The sequence below is a fragment of the Topomyia yanbarensis genome, chromosome 3, assembly GCF_030247195.1.
Source record: "Topomyia yanbarensis strain Yona2022 chromosome 3, ASM3024719v1, whole genome shotgun sequence".
Classification (NCBI taxonomy): Eukaryota; Metazoa; Arthropoda; class Insecta; order Diptera; family Culicidae; genus Topomyia; species Topomyia yanbarensis.
The window spans coordinates 254888890-254915425 of record NC_080672.1 but is presented as its reverse complement, the minus strand read 5'-3'; the positions used below and the strand labels follow the sequence as shown (position 1 = coordinate 254915425).

The 26536-nt window shown below is 39.2% G+C and overlaps 2 protein-coding genes across 19 annotated transcripts in view; one reads left to right on the top strand and one right to left on the bottom strand.

Moving 5' to 3' along the window:
• LOC131690311 (probable cytochrome P450 49a1) overlaps window positions 1-2057 on the top strand; it is a 49613-nt gene extending 47556 nt beyond the window's left edge. For 2 of the 4 annotated variants that reach the window (XM_058975983.1, XM_058975984.1), the window contains exons 9-11: window positions 1166-1244; window positions 1348-1581; window positions 1647-2056. In XM_058975983.1, coding sequence (XP_058831966.1) covers window positions 1166-1244; window positions 1348-1581; window positions 1647-1760 — 427 coding nt within the window. In that variant the 3' untranslated portion in view covers window positions 1761-2056. Of the gene's footprint in view, window positions 1-1165; window positions 1245-1347; window positions 1582-1646 lie in introns of all 4 variants that reach the window. The other 2 variants (XM_058975981.1, XM_058975982.1) reach the window with 2 other exon arrangements.
• The window catches only part of LOC131690313 (G protein alpha o subunit), a 194925-nt gene that overhangs the window by 81241 nt on the left and 87148 nt on the right, over window positions 1-26536 (bottom strand). For all 15 annotated transcript variants that reach the window (XM_058975991.1, XM_058975990.1, XM_058975994.1 and 12 more), the window contains exons 4-5: window positions 15999-16140; window positions 2151-2311 (exon numbers count right to left, since the gene is read on the bottom strand). In XM_058975991.1, the coding sequence (XP_058831974.1) occupies window positions 2151-2311; window positions 15999-16140 (303 nt within the window). The remainder of the gene's footprint in view (window positions 1-2150; window positions 2312-15998; window positions 16141-26536) is intronic.

Below are 26536 nucleotides of genomic sequence, written 5' to 3'. Positions count from 1 at the left end.
TTCTAGAACAACCGTGTGCAGTGATTTCGAAAAATCTTCTAAATTTTTCGAAACTCCACTGCGAAATTCTGACCAGGGCTTTACCGGCCACTGCAAACTCTATTATCACGTGATGATCAGCGCGTTGTGTCATTTTCGTGTGATCTTTGTAAATCCGAAACTTTCCAAAGTTCCTTATCCAATCCGGTAAAGAGTTTTTATAAGTTTAGCTTACCTGTAGTTTGTTTTTCATTCACCCTTCCAATTCCACGTCCTTCCTCTTTGTTCTCCTTTCTTTCCGCTCAGGAAATTATGAAAATACACGGCAAGGCACAAATCCCCGACTACATACACGGAACGTGCCATTTGAGCCAATATATCCAGAACCGAGTTTCATATAAAGTTTTCAATAAACTGGAAAGGTTTGGCGTATCCAACTGGCTAACTAATAGGCAACAGATAGGCTTATGTGAAATTTGCGCATCTTCACTCAAATGTCAGGGGTTCCGCAACGCAGCTATCTTGAGTGTTTTATATTCATCTTTTTATTTCGATTATAGAGGTTTTAATCTTATGGTCATTCGCCTTGTTTTTCGGGTTAGAAAAATCTCTTCTGTGCAGAGTTAGGAATCGAATCCAGGCGAGCTGCGTACAAGGCAACCGATATACCAACTACGTTATACCCGCTCAATATTTTGTCATCTAATTTATTAACAATCTCTGCGCGCGAATCCGGTCTGGAAAGCTATTATACGTCGACGATCTGACGATCATATATCAAAAAAGAATCTGTTATAGACTGTGTAGTTCTTCTAGCTGATATCGACTTAGTCCAGGAAATGCTCTAAAATCTATTGTTATAGATTAAAACTATAATGATAGGATTCACGAAGGTTCAAAATTTAAACTATCACTTTGATACAAAAATGTGAATGTTATTTGGCACAGTATATAACAATTCAAGAAACTTTGGTACCTTTTATAAAGCACTATAATATGTAGCTCACCCGATTGTCGTAAACTTCACTCACCCATCTGTTTCGAGCTCGGAAGAGAGATAAAATACCTAGTTTTAAGCCAATGATTGCGTAAATTTTATGTAAAATTAACAACTACTGCATCCACTTTCTATGTAATATTGCTGCATCACATTCCTTTACTATAAAACATTTCATTTCCTCCACAGAATGTATCCGGTAGTCATCGGCAACGGAAGGAGCCTCCAGTCGGATGCCGTCATCGGAGGATACCACATTCCCAAAGGGGTAATACGGCGAATCGTGCCTTCCACCTACCCACGCCATGAGCATCGGGAAAAGAATTTTCATCATAACCATCCATTAATCCACATATTTCCCCCTCTTTCAGACCCATGTCATATTTCCTCATCTGGTCGTGTCTAATCTGGAAGTGTACTTCCCAGAACCTGATCGATTCTTGCCCGAACGGTGGCTCAAGCGCGGTGAGCTGAAAGAGTATGCCGGATGTCCACATGCAGGCCAAAAAATTCATCCCTACGTCAGCTTACCCTTCGGCTACGGTCGACGAACCTGCATTGGACGACGGTTCGCCGAGTGTGAATTGCAAATTTTGCTGTCAAAAGTAAGTACGATTTAGCAAATAAGCATTACTTTCACTAATTCCTGTTTTCGTGTTTGCATTTACAGCTTTTCCGGCGATACCACGTGGAATATAATTACGACAAACTAACCTACAAAGTGAACCCAACATACATTCCTGCCAATCCACTAAAATTCAAACTAACGGAACGCAGTGACTGACTGTGGGGGGCATTGGAAGCAGAAGAATAGCGGCGATGATGCCGATGGAAAATGTAAGAAGCGCACCTTACTAGAAAATTTGAATTATTACCCCGTAGTCGTAGTAAACTCGCACACACCAGGAGCACACGGGAGATGTAATAAAATATTTATGTACATAAATTTATGCAATAAAAAGATAAGGTTAACCAGCAGATAAGGCAAAAGCTGTAAGTCAGTTCTGCTCAGCATATTACGAAATACCCGAAACTGATGCTGGGTGCATTTCACCGTGTGCCCTAAAATAGCAGTTTGTAAAATAAATATAATTTATAGCTGCACACGGAACCCTCGTTTGTTGTGATATTTTTGTGTATTCCGTAGAGTCTCAAAGAAAAGTCGGCTACTCACTATTTAGCAGAATCGTTTAGCTGGTACTCGTTGCTGCGGCAGAAGCATTCTTGCACACCGGAGTCCGACCACAGTCTTTTCATCGCTAATAGTAGATCTTCCGAAAATGGTTCTGTATCGTGCATCCGCTGCACCACGTCGAACACCATTTTTGCGTCACACTGAAATAGAAATAAAGTACGGAATCAGGACAAGAATAACAAATGCTAATTTAGAGATGGGGTGTTTATATGGGTTTATCCAACATTATCGAAACACCAGCTATAGTCCACCTTACAATAGAAATTGTTCACATTTATGCAGATTATACAAACGCGATATTAAAACTGGCCCATTTCTTCACTTGGATGAAAACCGGTTTTCGTTGAAAATCAGTTTTTGTCTAATTGGTCACCTTCAACCCGAAGACCGGTTTTCATCCAGTGAAAGTATTGGCCGTTAGAGAGTAGAATAATCTACTCTTATAACTCAGGCCGTCCATTGTCAACGGAATCTTCAAAAATAATTTTCCTTTTAAGTTGATTCAACGATGCGTCAAAGATATACCAAAGTAAAAATTGAAGTTTTAGCACACTATAAGTGCAATATATGTTTTAAGACCAGCTTCAAGAGCGTTATAAAACTACAATTGTGCTAGGGTATTACGAAACGATTTACAAATGACTGAAATTATGTTCAAAGCTTTCACTTTTCGAGACCAGAAATAGCCAAATACGATAATGATGGTGAACAACATACTGCTGTTTCTCCTATTCTAAGCTATACTACCCATGATCGCATACCAGTCCCAATTGCGTTTCCATTATACTGAGAATAGTTTGCACTACATGTTCGCTATTTTTTCGACAAAAAGTCAGTGCAGTTTATTTTTAAGAACGTGCCACACAAACATATTAATCTTGGTTATTTAATTCACTTTTTATTAAAAATATCAAGTTGATGCGTATATTAATATTAAAACTTAAGGGGGCCGGTATACAGTAATCTTGCATGTAATACAAACATATAACACAAACAGAGTCCCATCGTCGCTTATTGTGTTTCAGTGTGAATATTATCGTACTTCATGACAATTATTGTCACTTTTGCTTCTTATGAGAGAAACCAATTTCCAGCGAAGAAATTGCTGGATGGTGTCAAACTCCATATATTTTCCTAGCATCATATTGTATCGTATGCCCGGAATTGATACCTTCTATGAACCCGGTTACCATGTATTCAATTTATGAGGATTACTACTAGCGTCAGATTTTTTCAAAACTTTCAGAGCTCCAGAACAGTGTTGACACTAGAATTACAAAATGTTACTAAGCAGAATTGGTAATTCGGAATTCCGAGATTTATAAAGTATTCATATTAATTGCTACAGCATTTAATTTGAACCGAAGTTATAAGTAAAAGAATCCGATCACACGTGTATTAAACCCTTTTGCCTTTCTCATATCTCTCTGAAAATCGACAACCTAATCCATAAATCTATTATTTTTTTTTGGAACCACGATGCATTTTCTGAAACTAAAACAGGGGCGTAGCTAAGAGTTGAAGGTTACCCCCTCCCACTTACAAAACTACTCTCTTACGTCATCTCCTTCCTTCTCACAACCCTCCCCCCACAATCTTTTCAGCTCACACACCCATCCTGTTTACCAAAATAAGATCCTCACATTCTCACTCACCCACCCACCCTCACACATTCACCCTTATACCCTACGCTTACACCCTTACTCCCGCATGCCAATATAATTTTGCATGAAGACAAAATTTAACTAACACTGGTTAAGCTAAATAAATATCCTACTTTTTTGTTGTAAGTGTTTCAGCGCCGACACGTAGCTCATCAGGTTCTTGGCAGTTGAGTGCCTGTATATAGGTGTCCACCGTAATAGCAATTTTACATATTGAAGGTTAACCAATCATGGAATCATTGTTTAGATGAATGAGTAAGGCACAATTGCACCACAAGGTGGATTAAAACAGGTTTTTTTTTCAGAATATTCATTTCATTCGTGTTATCAAATTTTATTTATTCTATGCTGCCTTTTAAATGGTTATCTTTTTGCAATCTAAAAACGAAATGTGAAAAAAAATATGTAATATATATATTGTCTTCGAATTAATAATTTTCGTACAGACTGAAATACTATACTAACTTAAACCTATTTTCAATTTGAACATTTCTCTACTTAAATTAAAGTCAAAATGATGAAAAACGCTATTGAAGAGCTGACAGCAAACATCTACCGGGTTATTCTGGCTGTACTGCGTGCGATGAGTAGAGCGCCGAAAGAAGTCCATTCTCCGCAGAGACCTACCAGGAACGTTGAAGTCCAGCTTAGCGAGAAGCAGAGGGCAGTCAATATTGTCAGCGAGAAGATCGAACACAAAAAGTCGCTGCAGAAAAACTCTCCTGTTTCGTAGCGTAGGCAGGTTGATAAGAGCACAACGATGCTCATACGGTGGTAGTTCAAATCGATTTCGCCAGGGAAGCCGGCGAAGGGCATACCGGACGAAGCTCTTTTGCACCCGTTCTATTCGATTAATGTGTACGGTGTGATACGGGGCCCAAACGATAACTCCATACTCTAGAATGCTGCGTACCAGACTGATGTACAGTGCCTTCAGGCAGTAAACGTCGTTGAAATATTGGGTGTTTCGTTTGATGAGTCCCAGTACTCCATAGGCTTTAGCAGTTACTGCATTGAAGTGTTCGATGAAACGTAGCTTACGCTCAAGTATAACACCAATGTCCTTGATTGATGAAACTCGTTTTACTGGGGCAGCGCTCACTGCATACTCAAACGTAATTGGCGAGAGTATTCGTGTGAATGTGATTATGTTGCATTTCTGAATGTTTATAGTTATCACACCAACTCATGATCCTATCTATGTCCATCTGAAGTGCACAACAATCTACCAGAGTTGTTATGATGCGATAAATTTTCAAATCATCTGCGTACATCATTTTACACGATGTCAATTCGCTGCAAATGTCATTCACAAAGAGCACGAAGAGAAGAGGTCCAAGGTGACTCCTTTGAGGTACGCCCGATGTGATGTCGAATGGGTCTGAAAGTACAGTTCCAAGTCGCACAGATGCACTGCGGTTTGTAAGGTACGAGAAGATCCAATTGGTCAGCCAGTCCGGAAATCCGATTCGCCTCAACTTTTCCACAGCTGATAAGGAAGGCAATCGAAGGCTTTGGAGAAATCTACATACACTGCATCAATTTGTTCTCGTTTCTCTAATTTATCAATCAGCGTTGACACATAGCTCATTAAGTTCGTCGTTGTTGAGCGCTTTCTAACAAACCCATGCTGATCTGTAGTGATGATGTGTTTTACTGCAGGGTAGAGAATATCTAACAGCATACTTTCAAAAACTTTTGGGAGGCAGCTCAGGATTGAAATTCCCCTGTAATTTATGACGTCATGGACGTTACCGGCTTTATGAATTGGTGTTATTAAAGCCTCCTTCCACTTGGCGGGAAAAATACTTTCACCGAGAGAGCGATTGAAAAGCATGGATATCGGTACAGCTAACGATGAAGAGCATTCCTTGACGAAACATGGTGTATTCCGTCCGATCCTGGTCCCTTTGAACCGTTAATACCACGTAGATTGGTGTACACTTCGCGTTCGGTGAAAGATGGGTAAATTCTTAGAATAAAGAAAGACAATAACATATTTTTCATGGGACTAACAGAAACTATTCATTCGAATTTTTTTTCGCTCTTTCAGTGGGTGCTGGTGCAATCCTTCTTAAGTCACGGTCTTGGCTAACTGATGACATTAATTTTTAATCCGACCAGTGTGGCGCTGGTGACTGCTGCCTTAATCTTCATTATCGCCCATTGATTGTCTATTGAACGAAACTGGGAATAATTTGAAGAATTCCGCTCGTTTAGGATGAACTGTAGTCCATTGCCGTTGAATCATTGTCGCACATCCTTGCTACAGTGATAAGATCTAGCCAAAACGTAACTAGACCATCATGGAAGTTAATTAAGGGTGAAACCTGTTTTTTAGCACTTTCAAATTCGTAGTTTTATCCGTTACTAAAACGCCGATTTTCTGGTCACAGGAACACGTCCCATACTGAACCATAATTCTTTTTCGTGAACAAACAAACTTGAGTCGATCAGTGCCGTGAGCAGGAGCCTTGTAAAAATTGAGTTCCTGGATTTTGTTGCAGAATGAGCCTTCGCATCTAATTCATTGTCGATCAAGGGGTTCCAACAGTACAGCTTTGCGACAGTATTTCAGAGGCTGTCGTCTTCTTTTCGCTTCGACAGTTTGGTGACCGAATCAAGCACGACAGCTCTCAGTAAAACTGTTATGCGACTTGCAACGTTGCCGTCTTGTACCGCACACGACAGTTTGCGCATACGTCTACAACTATAGTTGATGTGCGATGACAGTCTCAGTTGGTTTTGCGTAACATTTCTATCGTTCTTGGTGGTAGAACCGACACATCGATGCAATCAAAGAACTTTTTTTTTCTGTGAAAGTCGTGCTCTGTACATTAGTTAAGCCCAGTACGGTGCGGGATACTGAACGATTTAGAATGAATGCTGCATGCAAGGTTTTCGTTTTTTTTTTTCATTTATTTCCCATACGGGATCAAAACCAGCGGCTTTATTTGATTTGATTTCAAACAGTTAGCGAATTTTTAACGTCGTTCGAAATTAAAAACCTGATCAAATATTTTTAGTCGTGGTAGACTGTTATGTTGCGGGGAGAATCATTTGAGTGAAGCTGGATAGTAATTGTTCAGTAATGGTGATGTGGGTCGAATTGCCGTTTCGGGGCAGAAAGCAATCGTTTAGAAGTACGTATTGCGGAAAGTTGGACGGTTTCAGAAAACGGATTTTTGATATGCCGTGTAGATGAAAATGCAGATTGCACCTAGTCACGAATCACAGCATGAACATAGGTCATGAGTTATGAGGCTTTTTTTATTTCATCGGAAAGCTAAAAAATTGCGTTGCTACAATAGAGAAATACATAATATAGTTAAATTTAATTTTAAGAGGAGCGCGCCACCGATTTCAGGCTCCTGAAATATTTTCGTGATTTGTTGGTTATGCTAATTTGTTTGAGGTGATCAACAAGCTGATGATTTTATTTGTTTTATTATGCCACTCAATAGCAAACGTGTTTGTCGAGATTGTCCTAACAACTGTACTTTTCAAGGTACAGGAACACCTCGAAATAGGGGACGTTGGGGAGTTGTGAACCATTGGGAGTTGTGAGCAGCGCTAAGCCATAAATAATTAAAATGTGACGTTAACTACTAAATATTTTTACTGTCATGACCTCATTTTCTTATTAGCAATTTTACCAAAAAAAAAACAGGATTATACAACAATTTTAAACGTCCCGTGCCGCAACCGCGAATTCAGGAGGTTTAGCGTGAATTAATGGTCACCTATCCATTGCGAATCAGATCACATTTCTAACTAATATTTAGTTAAGAATTATCTTAAAATTTAACTTCTATAGGCCCATTCAAAATAAGAAAAAATGCCTTTAACATTGCTTTGTTTAGCGTACGTACTACAGAATAATAGAAACTATTTTCAATCACTTTTTATGTTTAATATGGAATGTATTTTTATTGTTAGTGGTAAACTGCCCTAATACAGCACTTGTTTTTAAAAAATGATGGCTTTCATCATCAAGAATAGTTTAAAATGGTTTGTAAAAATATTCCCTCGGTCTCGTATTTATAAACTTTTAAATAAAAATATATTTTTCATGTTTTAAATTTTTATATCTTTAAATTTTAAAGTTCCAAAATTATTAAATCTGACTTTCAAAATTTCTTAATCTTCAACATTTTAATTTTTTTCCTTTTACATTTCAAAATATTTAAAATTTCAAATCTTTAATTCTTTAAATTTCTAAATTTTTGAATTCTTAAATTTTTAAATTCTTAGATTTATCAATTTTTCATTTTCTCGTATATTAATCATATGATTTTTTAATTCCGAAATCCTATTTTTTGAAATTTCAGCTTAAATTCTTTAATTTTCAATTTTGTATGTCATATTTAATGTTCAGTAATTTTTTTATGTCATATTTAATGTACAGTAATCATTAGGGGTCGGCCAAATCGGACCTAGTAAGGGTTTATGAGCTATAGAACTACAACCGATTCACAAATAAATATTTTTTCCCGAAAGCCTGATCAATTGCGCACATTTTTTCTAAGGTAACTTTTTCCGATATCGTACAGAAGTGGGAATGAACACGTCTAGTGGCCGGCTCTTTCGCTAGAAACTGCAACTTACTGCTCCGGGGTTGTTCATTAAAAAACGGCATTAGAAAACTATTTATTTAATCAATTCAATCCATCATGCTATAAATCAATTTCCCAAGACAACGTAATGAAAACTGAAAACTGATGTTAAATGACATCCAATGAAAATCGTTCCAGAATTCTGTCCTGGGCAAATTTTTCTACGTTTGAAAACTGCGTTTTATCATGCCTAAAGCACGTCCAAATTAATGCGCATGATTAGCATAACAGTATAACTGTTATGTCTAAAAGTACACTTTACACGTTCGTTCGCTTAAACATGCGTTGATCCTTAAGCGGACCTTACACGAGACAGAAATATTGTCAATAAATATATTGATAAGACTGCTTCAATCCATCAATCTCATTTAAATTCTACAGAATCAATCTATGATTTATTGTCAATATTTCTGCTCGTGCAGGGTCCGCTTTAGCGCAAATTATTGCCGCTGCGTCGATTCAAACTCCATGCAAATGTTCAATGGTGACATTCATCATATGACAGCCCTAGACGACAGTTTTACCAGTTTGGACGAAGAATGTTATCCCTTTCAGAAGGCTGTCTCCGCGACAGTTTATGCGAAACAGCAGACACAAAAAAATGGTAAACCGACAGCCCATTCGGCTCGCTACGTTTAGCGTAGAATATTGTCAACAAAACGAGCGCGGTACAGGCTATCCCCAAACAGCACCTTTTCTCACAAGATTGCACTGTTGCCATTACAGTTCGGCTTGGCGAGCGAATGTGCTGTAGCAAGAGAGCGTCGAGCACACATAGAGACATCCTATTCTGTTGCACAGCGACAGTAGTAAAAAGGCAGTCATATTGGTAAGCCTGATCAAGACAAATCAACTGAACTTCATCTGCACCTGGTCATATAGCATGTGGGGTCGGATTTCGATCGCTGTTTGTTATTTGGGGATTTGGTTGGGTTGTTTTTTCGGTAGCATTTGAAACGTTTTCGGAGACGGATTCTTCAACTGTACAACGGTTAGTAGTCAGAAGATTTTGCATCAGTTCTAATTTTCCGAATAACCTTGAGTTGTTTGGAAAGTGCAGTTTATGATAAACGGTTCCATTCTGACGCTTCAATTGCATTTTCCGGGCAGTTATGAGTGTTTCCTTCAATTTTTTAATCACTCGCTTCATAGTTCTCTTAGAATAGTCTAATAGTTACATACTCACTCCATAATGGATTGAATAATTAAATTGCTCAAAACTCGTATTTTGAACCGTTCACCTGTGAAGCATTCTGTTTACTTGGGAGCAACCTGGCGTAACGAATACACCTGAAACGAAGCTGCAACAACAAACGTAGAAGAGTCAGTTGCTAGTAGGTAGAAACGACGCACGCATGAAGTTACTAACATGTCCGTCATGCAAAGTAAGATTTTCTTTTACGGTTAATATTTATGTTGGGCCTCTCAAAATTATGTCATTTTCTCGTCGCGAATACAATCGATACCTTTTCAAGTGCAACCTCAGTTTGTTTACTATTTTTAATTATTCTTTTTCGAGATTATTTGGTAATATTCCTTTTGCCTGTTTGTCTTATCTAAGAATAATATTTGAATAACAGAGTTGCAACCCGGAAGGATGTTTTATTATTTTTTCTATTTTATTGAACGAAAGCAGAACTGAAAGAAAAAGCTAAAGTAAACACCAAAGAGGCGAACATAGGTACGGCCCTATCAGCCCCATTCTGATTTATTCACAATAAATGATGTTGTTCTGAAATGTAAAGTTGATAATTGAATAAACAACGAACGTGTTTTAGTCGCAGCACATAAAAATATTAAATGCAGACTTCGAATTTAAAGAAATAGCGAAAATTACTGCAAACTTTTTTCGCTTGTTTTCTCAGTTTCATAGAAACACCAGTGAGTCAGATATGTGGCCACATCCTTAAAGCTGTAGTAAATATCATGGAGTAAGCTAGATTAATTATCATCGAAAAAACAACACCATGCTGTACCGGGAGAATTGAAGTCTCCGTGATACCGGTAGGAGCTCCTCCACTTCCCAAAGTTACCAGTGCCCAATCTAGCCTCAACCATTCAATGATTAAATTGAATCTCTAGTTTAAATGTCACATGAGATTGTCATTTCTGTAAGTACTGGCAAATCCTTGATTAATCTCAAATTTCTAAGGCCACAATCTGTTTGTTTCGGTATTGTGTCAGGACTTCCTCCTTATTTGGCGGCGTTTACAGCGAAAAACGTAAGCCTTTACAAAGAATCTCATCGGCCTACAGTGTTTCAGAGCAGTAAAAGATCATCAGAGTTACACTCATTCTGAGAGAAGAGAGCATAATGATTTGTTGTGGTGAGTTGCGTAGCTCTTTATAGGGTTTCTACTAAAAAAGTACTTAGAGCGATGTTTAAGAGACCGCGTTAGATTCCTCGAGAGCGGGGCATGGTAATAGATAATGTGGAATCACCTCACAATATGAACACTTTTCAGCATTCCAATGCAAAAGTCATCCTCATGATTGTCATACCAAGCCTAACTGCTACAATAGTCCATTTGTGAAAAAAGTCGAACAGCCAGACGATCCTTTTCCGACACGAGTTCGAAGAAACACAGCATGTTGTCCCGTGCAGTGCGATTGCCACTCAAAATCTTTGCTCACTACAGCAAGGGGTACTTGAAATAGCAAACCCCGCATGATAAACACGAATCGGTGACTACACCGTCGATCTCAAATTTGTGAGCGGACATGTAGACGTGGCAGTCTCTAATAAACGACTTGTCGCCAATAACGTTATTTGATTGATTTTCTATGGAATGTCACAATTTGGGCCCATCTAAGCCAATTTTTGAAATATCAGAATATTCCTACATCAGATCTTTCGAAATCATTAGCGGGGAGATCTTTGATCTGTATATGTACATGGTTTTAAACGTAAAGTCGAAATCTTTAATGACGAATCTTGTTCGGCATCTATTTTACCATCAGCTAGGTTTTTTTCAGGAAAGGTTTTTTGTGCTCAGCCCTAGAACCCGGCATAAAGTGAAAAGTGAAAGAATACAAAAGAAGTGATATCAATGGCGGGAGATACAACAAATTGATAGATAAGTCCGAGAATAATAAAGGAAAGAAAGCATCTCTGTTTCACTCGCACACGTGCAAAAATATGGGCGGTCTGATAACTAGGACATTACCGGAATATCGTTATGTCACTTGAACTGGTAGTCCAAATCTAATGATATGCACCGTAATCAACAATCCACCAAAAGAGGCATGATCCTAAAAATTGGCTATTCAGTGCGCTGGTCTTACAACATGGTAGAGAGGCAATATTTATGGTCTTTCTGAATTTTCAAACCGGACACACCTTCAAAGTTTTAGCACTTCGCAGAAAGTCCCTATGCATAATACTAGCTCGATCGAAAAAAAATGTCTTATAAATACCATGATACGTCGATATCTGGTGCAATCTTGAAAAAAAGCCTGTCTAGGAAAGTACATTTTTGAGTTGAGTTAAGAATTGAGTTTGGAAATGAAGCTTTTAATTTTGTATATGCCAAATATCTTAGAAACACGTGAAACCTCAAGAACTTGTGTCAACTAAAAAAAACATATTTAATGCTTTTGAGGTGTGTCTGGTTACACAATTCGATGGTCACTTTTTCCCCTTTATGTATTTGGCACCCTAATATATAGTCTCCTGATTAAAAGCTCCCTTCGTCGCCTTCAAGCATTTAACGTCAACTGATTTCATGAATATTCATGAAGATCCAAGATTTGCGGCTAGAATCTCAAACACGAATGAGCATCGGTTGAATCTTTTGGTAACCGGGTTTTTCGGTATTTATGCAAGCTTCCAACCATCGAAAATAAATAAAATACGTGTTAAAGGAACAAATATTCGAATAAGATCTTCGTATGATAGAGGTGGGTTTAATTCGGGTATTTTTGCATGGTAGAAGCGGGGAGCCTAAAGGGCAAACACGAAATTATTGCGATACATTCAACAGGGTATAACTTTTTTACTATTTACCATAAAAATCAACCAAATTTTGCACACTTTCTCATTGATGTGTATTGTTTACATGCTGTCAAACTCGAAGTCGAGTTTTTCGATTCAATGAAAATGTAGGTGAACCAACGCGAGTCGAGAGAACAAATTCTTTCCAAACACCTGGAATTTCCTGACCTGTCGCACCGGCATTTGGGAAAAATGTTGAACATACACCATTCAACCGTCTCCAGAGTGTTGAAGCGGTTCCGTTGACGTTGGACCACGGCAAAGGAGCTGGAAGAAAACTGGGACCGGAGAACAAAAAGACGGAGGTAAAGGTGAAGCGGATGATTAAAGAAAATCCCAACGTCTCAAGCCGGGATTTGGCTAAAAAGATCAACAATCGAAGGCTAAAACTCGGGCACGGAAGCTCTACGAGAAGATGCTGACAAAATATGGCTGCTGTGTTATGGACGACGAAACGTATATAAAAGCCGATTTTAAGCAAATTCCGGGGTTGGAGTTTTTCACCGGCAAGAGCAAGTTCTATGTGGACGACAAATTTAAGAAGAAGAAAATGTCGAAGTTTGCCTCCAAATATTTCATTTGGCAGGCCATCTGCTCTTGCGGACTGAGGAGTGAGCCTTTCGTGACAAGGGGCACAGTAAATGGCGAGATTTACAAATCTGAGTGCCTCGAGAAGCGCCTTCTGCCGTTCTTGCAGCAGCACGACGAAGCTCCGCTATTTTGGCCAGATTTGGCATCATGCCACTATTCTAAAAGTGTCCTGGAGTGGTATGAGGCCAATTCTGTCCATTTTGTTCCAAAGGACATGAATCCGCCAAACTGTCCGGAGCTGCGCCCGGTGGAGCAGTACTGGGCAATGAAGAAGCGGGAACTTCGTAAGAGCAAGAAGACAGTCAAAAACGAGAAGGACATGTTAAGAAAATGGAAAAAAAAACTGAGAAACTGATACCGGATGACACTGTAAAGACTTTGATGGAGGGCATCAAGCGAAAATGCGTTCAATTTTACACTCAAGGCTCCGTCGATTAACTTTTCTTTTAGTTTTTGAAGTAAATATATGTATAAAACTACCCTAAAATTTTGGTTTGATTTTAAACATTATAAGAAAATTGGCATGACATTTTCGGTGTCGCAATAATTTCGTGTTCGCCCTTTATAAGCTCAGTAAATCGCTCAATTTTCCGGGACAATCCTTCGAACATCGCCTTCAAATATATAGTGTCAACTGATTCTACAAAGTCTTTCGAAAAAATGCTGCGTTCGTTACCTTCCAAATCCTGGGGAATTTTCAAAGTTCCATGAGTACTTTTGAATAAGGCAAAAATTCTTTTCGTGCGAGCTAGCCTGGCGATATTTCGGATCAGATATCGCGAAAGTCTACTTATTTCAGTACAGTTAGTTAATCGCATGAAACAACCGGGAAACCATACCAGCAGAAAATTTTGAAACGGGACTTCCATATTGAAAAGATAGAAATATTTTACCTTAAAACAGGCTAGGCTGTTATTATGCCAGAGCCAGCTAGAACTACATAAAGTCGCCAGGAAAAAATGTCAAATCTCTCAGTATGTTACAGTTTTCAATGAAGGAAATTACGATAGAATTTTTTTATTTCGATTATAGAGGTTTTAACCCTAAGGTCATTCGCCTCTTCGGGTGAGAAAAATCTCTTATGAAAAATTTCTAACCCTATGTGCGGGGTCGGGACTCAAACCCAGGTGCGCTGCGTACAAGGTAATCGAATTTCCAATTACGCTACGCCCACCCCACGAAGGAAATTTATGCAAACATGATAACAAAAAATAACTATTTGTTCGCCATGCATCTTGATCCTAAATTTTGATATCTTTGAAGTTTTTATAAAGTTCGAAACTTCGTCAAAAATGTATAGTTTGAACTGCCAAATTTGGTCGAAATAAAAAACAAGTTCGACAGTCATGAAATGGTTGGCAATTTTCCTCGAATCATGAGGAAAAGCTTTTTAATATCACTTAAAAATAATAAAGATCCCAAATAACAATTGTATGCTTCGAATGTCGCTCAAAATCCATGAGGTATAATTCGTTTAATGTTCGAGAGGGCGGTAAGCGTATGTAACAAATATAAGAAATTGTTACAACCCCCAACATTCTCTTACGATTCCGTGCAATTTGTTTTGATATTGCAACGCATTGCATTTGAGTATCAACGCTCAGTGTTATGAGCATCTTCAACCGGATTAACTATGTGTGGTGAGCACAACTGCTTACCATCATCACTTACAGTTCTGCCGGATCATTTGCTAGTAAACGGATACTTAATTGCTCACTGCAGCACTGCCGTTTACCGTGTTTAATAGCTGAGATTTTTTTTTCAATTGAACAGCTATTGCGTGTGGTTTGTGGATCGATTTCATATTGTTGACAGTAGTAGCAATGATCAAGTTATTAAATCTGAATTGTGTTTCTCAATATCAAATCGCGTAGAACTTGTGGCCAATCACTTTGCGTAACAGTGTATACATTACACTAATTCAAATAAGGACTGTTCATTTTATAAAGTGGACACAAGTATTGTAATGGAAAGTCTTATTTTCGAAAAAAAATCGTGTGACAGTGTAAGATGGTGAGTTTTCAATGTATCAAAAATTCTTGTTTAAAAACAGATACTTCCAACAGAATTACTGAATATGCGCAAAGAAGTATGCTCTAAGGCGTACTAGCTCTTGTTAAATCAGATTAACTTTTAAACCGGATTAAAATATTTTATAAACTGCGACAAGGCCTAAACCCGGAAGCAAGGAAACCGGAGCTAAAATTTACTACTGGGGAATATCCGAGTGGAGTTCGGAACTAAATGGCTCAAGTAATCAGAGGATCTAAACGGCGTAATAGATGTAAGGAATGACGGACAGATGGGAGCAAAATGGTCCAAAGTTCGGGGCATTTCATGGATCTAGCGAGACTCCCAGTTAACTACTGAAAAGAAAGAGGTGGAAAGTACAGTATTTTAGTGGTTGGGTACAAAAGGCTAGACTTTTCAACCTTATAAAGACACAAGCACATATACGGTGATCTGAGTCGAATGTTATGACACTCGGCCCTCCAGGCCGCGATTAGGTTGACGATTTTCAAAGTTATTGTTTAACCTTTCTATATCAGAAAGGCAAAAATCATTCTGCGCTTTTTGTCGAAGCTGTCAACATTTTCTAACGAATAAAGTTCTCGTTGTTTGCAGTTACTGGAATCAAGTGATCTTTTAGAAGTAAAGTATTCAAACATCCGTGTTTTAGGTTAATCTCGTCAATGTTCTAAAAACAAAAATAATTGATCAATATTATTCTCTATAATCAATTCTATGATACCATAGCCCTATCCCTGTTTTGGTGCAGTTAATAATAAATATAACATCAATACAAAGGCAATGGGTTCGAAATCAACGATTTGGCATTTGCAAAATTATGCACTAAGATTTACGCTGAACTGTCACCGTTGAAGATTCATCACAAGAACAACCTATTCCCTGCCAAATACTCATGAAAATGGAAAACACATTTAGAACTTACACAACTTACCTCTCGCTCATTATTTCCAAAGGCGATACTAAGATTTGGCATTGCTCGTAATATTGCAACTAGTGATTGTATTGTGTTGCTATACACTACGGGTCGGTACTGTTTGAAGTCTTCTGACGTGAAGCCACTTTCGTGAATGATTCTGAAAAGAATGAGAAGATTTTTGTTAAGTCAATATCAACGTTATAATGTTCAAAAACTGAGGCGCATCGATTAACTGAAACTTAATCTTAATGATAATCAAACATGTTAAGGCATCTATTATTACCATCCGCACTTCATTTCCGTTATATTTTTAATTCTTTTTAATAATTATGATATCTGAAGACTTTCTTCCATAAAATTGACAAAGGAATTAAAATGGTGAAAATGCAAAGGCCCGACCTATACCACAGATCATCAGCCTGGGTTATGGATTTTTACACGTTCACTCAACGCACTGTATGACACCTATGAAAATCAGACTGACAAAACGACTTTAAGTAAGGAAAACTTTTGAATCAAAATATAAAATAAACTACAAAAGATTTATAGAAGCACAACCTGCATTTGCTGCAATTGCTCAAGCTAACTTGAACATTATAATGGTTATCACTTTCAAGATAGTAAGATTAGCGTTGCTAATTCACCATTATTGGGCTCCAAAACCTATCTTTCGAAGCGAAACCCGACAGAGCAACCCAAATAGTTCTGATAAACTATCTTTCAATCTACTGACATATCACGCTATTTCCGTTGACAGAACAGCAACTACCTTAGCTAGAGTATGCAGATAACCGTTTCTGGAAAACAAAAGGAAAATTTCATTCTCCACCTCAGGTAAGCGTGTCATTTGCCACCGGTTGGCCCGCTGATATACGAACCCCATTTCCGCTTGCAACTGACTGCCCCGGTGTAGAATGCGGAGGAGGAGCAGTACGAATAAAGGATTCATAAAAGGACACTCGTCTGCTGTTGGTGTCTGTTTCTTTCTATTTCGTAGCGGGAACAAACCCACGTATCTAAACCATACGAATTGCGATGTAAACTATATACAAAGGAAAAGTTGCATGTTCCAGAGTGAATGTTATAAAGCTGTTAGCGACGAGAGTGGCCACTTCTTGGAAAAACAACAGAGAAAGTGAATAAGTTGGTAATGTTTTATTCCGATAGCGTATTGTTCCATTTGTGGGGACATACTTTCAGCAAAGAGACAGTGAGGTGAAAGCGGTGTTGCCATTTCTATGGGTAGTTATGGGTTCGAACAGTTAAATATGACGCTTGATGAAAAGTAAGGAAGTCTTTTTAAAAGAGATATCCAGACCGTATATAAAACAACTTTTAGAATTCGAATTTATTAATAAGTTTCAGAAAGCGTATTTGAGAAATTCCTTACAAAACAGAGAAGCAACAATCATTAAAAAAATTATAAACATTTTTACTATGCACTGATATGAACTGAACCCTCTGGGAAATTTCGCCTAATGTTTCAATCAATTATTAATTTCGATATTGAATAACAAAGATAGGTTCAAAATCATTTGATAAAATATCAATACGATCACTAACTCATGCCTTGTAGATTCGGGGACGGAGAACTTCCAAGCTTCCTCATGGGACAAATTTTAATACAGAAGCTAAAGAATGATTGAAACAAAAAGCTTCGATTTCAAATCATACAGAATAAGTTTTTGGAACAAGACTCGCAACTAGATGATGATGATGATGGTCCCACCTCATACCCCCACAAAGGTGTGAGCTGAACGAGTTATCTAGAAGATAATTAATATTTTAAATCATGACAAGACCAGTTAACAAAAAAAACGGACTGGTTCAATTTACAGACATAGCCTTTCCTTCAAAAGAACGTAACCAGATATATTTCGAATATTCCATCAACAACCAGGGTCCATCAAGAAAATTTCCATTCCGGGAAGATACTTGATAGAATCGGGAATTGAACCCAATAGCTTCCATTTCTGATAATTCTCTGTAAGACTCCTCCCGCCTGACCAAGACATCGGTACTACCACCTGCTAAGGTGAGAAGTGACGAGCCTAGTGGCAGTGCAGAGTCTAATCGAGTTATATCATCCACATCAGGCCCCTTTATTGAAAGTTGCGTACCACTAACCCAAGGCAACCCAGGGATATTCCTTTCCGGGAATACCCTGGATTGATCAGGAATTGAACCCGATATCTTGTTTTATCAGAAGAAATCACCAAGCCCCCCACTCAACGAACCAACTCCGTTATTGCCGCTATGGCAGCAATAACCGAGATTAACTCTATTGTCGAGCAAAGCCAGCAAAGCAACTCCATCATCAAATCAGACCCTGATCACAACAAAAGTCTAAAAGCTTCAATTCAACCCGATGAGCTCTTAGTACTGGTCACCATGTTCGATTTCAAGTTAGTCTCTATCTGTTTATCGCGCGCGTGGCTCAGACTTCTGTAGACATCTCATTATTTTTAAAAACTATAATAAACAATTAACAAAAATCCATCATCATCATAGCGAATATAATAACTTAGTGTGACTAAATGCAAATAATAGAAGAGAAAAAAAATACAATCTTCGTGGTATTACATAGTTATTCAAATAACTCCAAAATATGAAAATTCAACAAATCTGTCTACAAAGCAGATTTTACGTGTGAAATACATAGTGTTTTGAACTCCGCTAATGTTGCCGCACGTTTAATATGTCTAGGCATCGAATTGAAAAAACTTATTCCTTTGTACAACAAGGAGTTCTGTGATCTACTAAATAAAAAGTTAGGTGTTCTTGCATCAGACGCGTTTCTAGTGTTGTACCTATGCACATCACTTCCTCTTTCAATTCGATCACACAAATATCGAGGTAGCATTCCATTAATAATTTTAAAAATGAACACCATTGTTAAGTAATAAATTCTTTGCTTCACAGAGAGCCATTGTAATGCGCTTAGCATGAAACTAGAGGAAGTGTATCTGTTACATTTTAAAATTAATCGCATGATTCTATTTTGCAATCGCTGTAACCTCAATATTTGTGTTTGATTGGCAAGAAACAAAATGGACGGGCAGAAGTCAATATGTGGTGAAACAATAGATTTATATAATAAAATTTTACTACTAATTGTTAAATCATTTTTCAGACGACACAATATACCATACTTTTTAGCAATCTTTTTGATGACATTGTCGATGTGAGACTTAAAGGTTAACTTATCATCAATGATTATTCCAAGATATTTTAATTCACTAACGCGATCAATAGTCTCACCATTTATTTTAACGTTAACGTCAGGCCTAGTATTAGCCGAAGAGATAATCATATATTTAGTTTTAGCAACATTTAACTTTAATTGTTTAAATTTTAACCAACGAGCAAGGGAATGCAAATCTTCGTTCAAATGCGCCACGGCTTCATCTATATCCTTAGCTGCAATGAACAGAACAGTGTCGTCAGCAAACAAATTTAGGTCACAAAATCGTAAAACTCGCCTAATGTCATTTATATACATAATAAATAAAATAGGACCCAAGACACTACCTTGCGGCACTCCAAGAGGATTGTCGAGAGGACTAGATACAAAATCGTTAAAACTAGTTTTCTGAGTTCTATCACATAGATAGTTTTCAAACCACTTATGTGCTATCCCTCCGATACCAAATCGCTCTAAAGTTTTCAAAAGTAAAGGTCTCGAAATTGTCTCAAAAGCGCGTTTCAGATCCAAAAATACAGCAAATATAGTCTCTTTAACCTCGATTTTCTCTTTCCATTTTGCTAACACTAGATTCAAAGCGGTTTCGCAAGAGTGTCCCTCTCGGTATCCCGATTGCTCCGGAATTAGCAAATTATTATTATTCAAATAACTCATCAGCTGGCCCTTAACAACAAGTTCTAAACTAGATGCTAAAGACGGAAGATTTTAGAATAAGGGAAGCAAACTTGTTTTCGAATAGGAAACATGTTCAAAGCTAGAAGGAGAGTCACGTGGGACAAAGCGTAATAGTGAATGGTATCACAAACCCACATTTATGAGTTAAAAGGAATTTATTGTGTTGAACATATAAAATTAGTGAGTTAGAAAAAAAGCAAAAGCAAAAGATTCAAGCATTTTTTTCGAATCAAAATTCATACAAGACTAATCAGTGGCAATCGTTTCTCTTTCCGACCGGACGTTGGTTGAAAATGTGGATTAATCTATCCTACTAGCTTGTTACAACAGAATTGAAAATGAACCATTTATTGCCTTAAACGATGAGTCGATAATCATTGCGACACTTTCAAACTTGCGGAACTTGCTTCATATTATTAGGCGTGCGCAGCCTTTTCCATTAGAGGAGGGGGCAAACAGCCCAAATACCTTCAGTACAGTGACAAGTAAAAAATGACCCTTATCGGCCCACACTTGAGTCGACTCCTAGTCTCACCAACCAGTGGCGGATCCAGGGGGAGGGTCCTGGGGGTCCGGACCCCCTCCGAATTTTTTTAACTTGTTAAAAAAATTTAAAATAATTTCTATTTTAAATTCGTTCTAAGCTCAAAATCATTCTAAATCAGATTTAACCACTAAGACTTACTTGAGGTTATTAGATATTACGTATTGTACACTGAACATTTCAAAATCGAAATTTCAGACCCCCTCCGAAATTTTTTTCTGGATCCGCCCCTGTCACCAACAGAAGTATTTGCTCCAAATTTGAAGCAAATCGGACAAGTCCAGCTACCGGACTAACTTGCCTGAAGTTTGGGGTCTGGTTCGACTCTAAAGGAACCTGGGAATGTCATATTAGGTATCTGAAACAGAAGTGCTAACAAAGAATCAACTTTCTCCGTGCAGTAACTGGAACATGGTGGGGTGCCCACCCAGGAGACCTGATCAGGCTGTACCAAACAACGATATTGTCGGTGATGGAGTATGGGAGTTTCTGTTTACGCTTCGCTGCGACTATACATTTCATCAAACTTGAGCAAATCCAATGTTGTAGTTTGCGTATTGCTTTGGGTTGCATACACTCGACTCATACGATGAGTTTGGAAGTGCTGGCGGGCATCCTTCCGCTGAAAATTTATTTTGGGACATCTGCTCATCCGATGAGATATCTTGAACCCGTTAGTAATTGCAAATTTCGAGAGGCTTGTCGAGCTCAATTCTCAAACCTGATTCATGTCCTTGTACTTCGATTACATGTCATAAAATATGACTCCATCTTCATATTAGTCCAATCGTGTCAATCTCCCTCATGCTTCTGATTCAACTGTATTCTTCAACACATCCATGAAAGACGAGATTCGTGGAATCCCGGATCACATACGTCCGAAAGTAATCCGAATCGAACCTTTCATAGTAAATTTCAAGAAGTCGACTGCAACAAGATGTTTTACGCCGACAGCTCGAGCCTCGGCGGCTCCATTGGTTTCGATATATTCAATCAAAACATCACCGTCTCATTCAAACTCAATGATCCTGCTTGAGTTTACGTCGCAGAACTTGCTGCTATTCAGTATACGCTTGGGATTATTGATACTTTGTCCACCGATCATTACTTTATTGTTTCGGATAGCCTCAGCTCAATAGAAGTTCTCCGTTCAATGAAACCTAGAAAGCACATTCCATATTTTCTGGGAAAAATCTGAGAGCTCCTGCGTGCTTTGTCTCGTACAACATTACCTTAGTTTAGGTTCCCTCGCATTGCTTTATTCCTGGTAATAAAGAAGCGGACTCTTTAGCTAAGGAGGACGCTTTAGAAGGCGACAGAAAGTTGGCAGTCATCTTGGAACATTGGTGAGTTAGGACTGTGGCTATATTCTAACATCACGAAGATATCAACGAAACCTTTGTTTAGAGGAATGGATGTTGGTCGCGACTTCATTCGGCTTATGTCCAATTACTACACGTTATACGCTCAAATCCGATGCATCGGGCTCGCGAACAGTGGTATCTGCACATGTGGTGATGGTTGTCATGATATCGAACATATGTCTGTGCATGCGCCGAGTATTGTTCCATCTGATCTCAACTATTAAATTCCCTTAGGGCCCGAGTAAGCTCATCGGTGCGGGTAAGTCGCGATCTCCTTTATATGTCCCTCATATACACCTTCCTGAAAACCACCAATATACAGATTTAAGCGACCATTTTGGGGGTGGGCGTAGCGTAGTTGGTAAATCGATTTCCTTGTACGCAGCACACCTGGGTTCGACCCGACCCCGCAAAGAGAGTTAGAAATTTTTCATAAGATATTTTTCTAACCCGAAGAGGCGAATGACCCTAAGGTTAAAACCTCTATAATCGAAATAAAAAAAAACCGGCCATTTTATTTGGAATTTGAATGAGAAATTTTCATATTATTCTCTGGTATATTTATGGTAGTTCTGACCTTTGACATTAGCGTTGGTGTTGATGGGTGATGCACTTGATTCGAAGATCGCTGGATGTACAGTAATGTTTCGATTATATCACTATGCGTTTATATCAATGCTCGTTTATATCACCCTCGATAATATTACGGTTTTGTCTCGATTATATCACGCTTTTTGAAAAACATACAAGGCACACTACGTTTTTTTTTGTATTCATTTCGTTTATTTGATAGGCACAAATGCGTTAGCTTGGCGGTGCCAAATTCTTTTGTTTTTACATTTTGTATATTTTAAAACTAGGAGGTTACAATGTTGAAATATTTTTTTAAAAAAGAAAAATTTTACAGCTATCTTAAGACTAGAAATAAGATTCTATATACAAGAGAGGGGGCGAAAGATTTTTTTTTTGAAAAAATTTTAAAACAAGGAATTCAATAGTAATAATTTTTAGGAAATATTTACAGTTATCTTAAAACTAACAATATAGTTTGGTACACAAAAGGGGGAACAAATATTTATGAGAAAATTCGCAGGTGTTTTAAGACTAGGGATACAATTCTATTTACAAGATGGGGGACAATAGTTTTAACAAAGAGGTAAAATTACAACTATCTTAAAACTAGGAATACAAATTTGAACTTTTTTAGCGGAGACATATGCTTGGTCAAGATATTCAGAGGGGGGCTGTAGAAGCAGTTGTATCAAGGACAGGGGAGAGAAAGCGTAGATGGTGACCAGGAGAGAAGAGCAAAACTTGCAACTTTCGCTCAAACGGGAAATCAGCGAAAGATTACCGCCTCAGTCTAGTAGGTCGGATTGGCGGATGGTATTCTTCGGACCCGCGGGGAATCCTTCAAAAGTCATCGGACCTTGAGTCGCTCTCGCTTCAGTTTCCGTAGTGGTAAGTGCGACGGCGGTTACATAGTTGCAGTCTGGAGCTGATCGGTCCCACAAGGCAAGAGAAAGCTTCTAAAACGAGAAATAAAAAGAGAGGGGCTAAATTGGGATATTTGTCGTTTTTATGAAAGTATAAATAAGGGACATATAGGGGAAATCACGATTTGCCAGTATATCTCGGACTGGGACATTGGGTGGTCTACCTCGGGCCCGAAGGGAATCCTTTAACTGAGTACCCGGCGCATACCCAGACAACGTGCTCGATGTCGTGATAGCCCTCGTCACAAGCGCACAGACTACTCTCCGCAAGCCCAATACGCCGCAGATGCGCATCCAAGGTGTAGTGGTTGGACATAAGTCGGGACATTACACGAATAAAATCCCGACCCACATCCATCCCCCTGAACCAAGGCTTCGTTGATACCTTTGGGATAATGGAATGTAGCCATCGTCCAAGTTCCCCATTGCTCCACGAGGTTTGCCAACTGTTGAGTGTCCTCTGACGACAAATACTAAAAAATTCGTTGAAGCAGATTGGTCTTTCGTATATGTCACCATTTAATGCGCCCACCTTTGCTAATGAGTCGGCCTTTTCATTGCCCGGGATAGAACAATGAGAGGGGACCCAAACAAAGGTAATTTGATAAGATTTTTCAGATAACGTACACAAGGACTCCCGTATCTTCCCCAGGAAATATGGGAATTGCTTTTTGGGCTTCATCGCACGAAGAGCCTCGATGGAGCTGAGGCTGTCCGAAATGATGAAGTAGTGATCTGTGGGCAGAGTGTCGATGATCCCAAGGGTGTACTGAATTGCAGCTAACTCTGCGACGTAAACTGAAGCGGGATCATTGAGCTTGAATGAAGCGGTGATAGTATTGTTGAAGATACCGAAGCCAGTGGACCCATCGAGATTTGATCCGTCAGTGTAAAACATTTTGTCGCAGTCGACTTCTCGGAATTTATTATAAAATATATTGGGGATCTCTTGCGGGCGTATATGGTCCGGTATTCCACGAATCTCTTCCTTCATGGATGTGTCGAAGAATACAGTAGAATCAGAAGTATCTAGGAAACGGACACGGTTGGGATTGTACGAAGAAGGATTGATGCTCTGTGCCATGTAGTCGAAGTACAAGGACATAAAACGGGTTTGAGAATTAAGCTCGACGAGCCTCTCGAAATTTTGAATTACCAACGGGTTCAGAATGTCGCATCGGATGAGCAATCGATATGAGAGTTCCCAAAATCGATTTTTTAGCGGAAGAACTCCCGCCAGCACTTCGAGACTCATCGTATGGGTCGAGTGCATGCAACCCAAGGCAATGCGCAAGCAACGATACTGGATTCTCTCCAGTTTGATGAAGTGTATGTTCGCAGCGGAGCGGAAACAGAAACACCCGTACTCCATCACCGACAATATCGTTGTTTGGTACAACCTGATCAGGTCTCCTGGGTGAGCACCCCACCATGTTCCAGTTATTGTTCGGAGAAAATTGATCCTTTGTTGGCATTTCTGTGTCAGATACCTAATGTGACATCCCCAGGTACCTTTAGAGTCGAACCAGACCCCGAGATATTTAACTGTGAAAACCTGATTGATCGTTGCACCCATTAATAGAAGCTGGAGTTGCGCCGGCTCACGCTTCCTAGAAAAAACAACCAACTCAGTTTTCTCCGTGGAGAACTCAATGCCCAGCTGAAGAGCCCAAACAGACAAATTGTCCAAGGTATTTTGTAATGGTCCTTGCGAGGCGGCAGCTTTGGGACCTGTAACAGAGACCACCCCGTCGTCTGCAAGTTGCCTTAGCGTGCATGAATTGACCAGACAATCGTCAATGTCATTCACGTAAAAATTGTAGAGCAGGGGACTCAGACATGAGCCCTGGGGAAGACCCATGGAGCTAAATCGCGATGTTGTTAAATCGCCATGCGAAAAGTGCATGTGCTTTTCAGACAACAGGTTTAGCAAAAAGTTATTTAAAATTGGCGAAAGACCATGCTGGTGCAGCTTCTCTGACAGAATGTTGATAGAAACTGAGTCAAAAGCCCCCTTAATATCCAAGAAGACTGATGCCATCTGCTCTTTGTTAGCATAGGCCATTTGGATTTCTGTAGAAAGCAACGCAAGGCAATCGTTCGTCCCTTTGCCTTTGCGGAAGCCAAATTGTGTATCTGACAGTAAGCCATTTGCTTCGACCCAATTGTCGAGGCGAAACAAGATCATTTTCTCGAACAACTTCCGAATACAGGACAGCATTGCAATCGGCCGATATGAGTTGTGGTCGGAGGCTGGTTTTCCTGGTTTTTGGATGGCGATGACCTTCACTTGCCTCCAGTCATGAGGGACAATGTTACCCTCAAGAAACTTGTTAAATAAATTCAACAAGCGCCTTTTTGCAGTGTCAGGTAGATTCTTCAGCAAGTTGAATTTGATTCTGTCTAACCCTGGGGCGTTATTGTTGCATGATAAGAGAGCAAGTGAGAACTCCACCATCGAAAACGGTGTTTCGTTCGCGGTATCGTGAGGAGACGCGGCGCGGTACGTTTTCTGTACCGGGACAGAGTCCGGACAGATCTTCTTGGCGAAAGCAAATTTCCAACGGTTTGAATATTCCACGTTCTCGTTGGTACTATTACGGTTACGCATACGTCGAGCCGTACCCCAAAGAGTGCTCATCGCTGTTTCTCTCGTTAACCCGTCCACGAACCGGCGCCAATAACTACGTTTTTTGGCTTTCCTTAGACTCTTCATTCGCCTTTCTAACGACGCGTACTGTAGATAGCTAGCGGGTAACCCGTCTTCCCGGAAGGCCTTATATGCAGTGGACTTTTCCGCGTACAGCTCTGAGCACTCTTTATCCCACCACGGGGTGGGAGACCGTCCATGGGTATTCGCGCTGGGTACTGGTTTAGTCTGAGCTTGATTCGCACAGTCGAGAATCAAGCCAGCCAAAAACCTGTACTCTTCCTCCGGAGGAAGTTCTTGAGTGGATTCGATTTTAACGGATATCGCGGTCGTGTAACTCTTCCAATCAATGTTCCGTGTGAGGTCATACGAGACATTGATTGTTTCCGATGGTCTTGAACCGTTAGCAATTGAAATCACGATAGGCAAATGGTCGCTACCGTGGGGATCATGGATCACCTTCCACGTGCAATCTAACTGTAGCGAAGTCGAGCATAGAGATAAATCCAACGCGCTTGCGCGTGCTGGTGGTGTAGGAATCCGCGTCATTTCTCCCGTGTTTAAGATGGTCATGTTGAAATTATCGCAAAGATCTTGGATTAATGTTGATCTATTATCA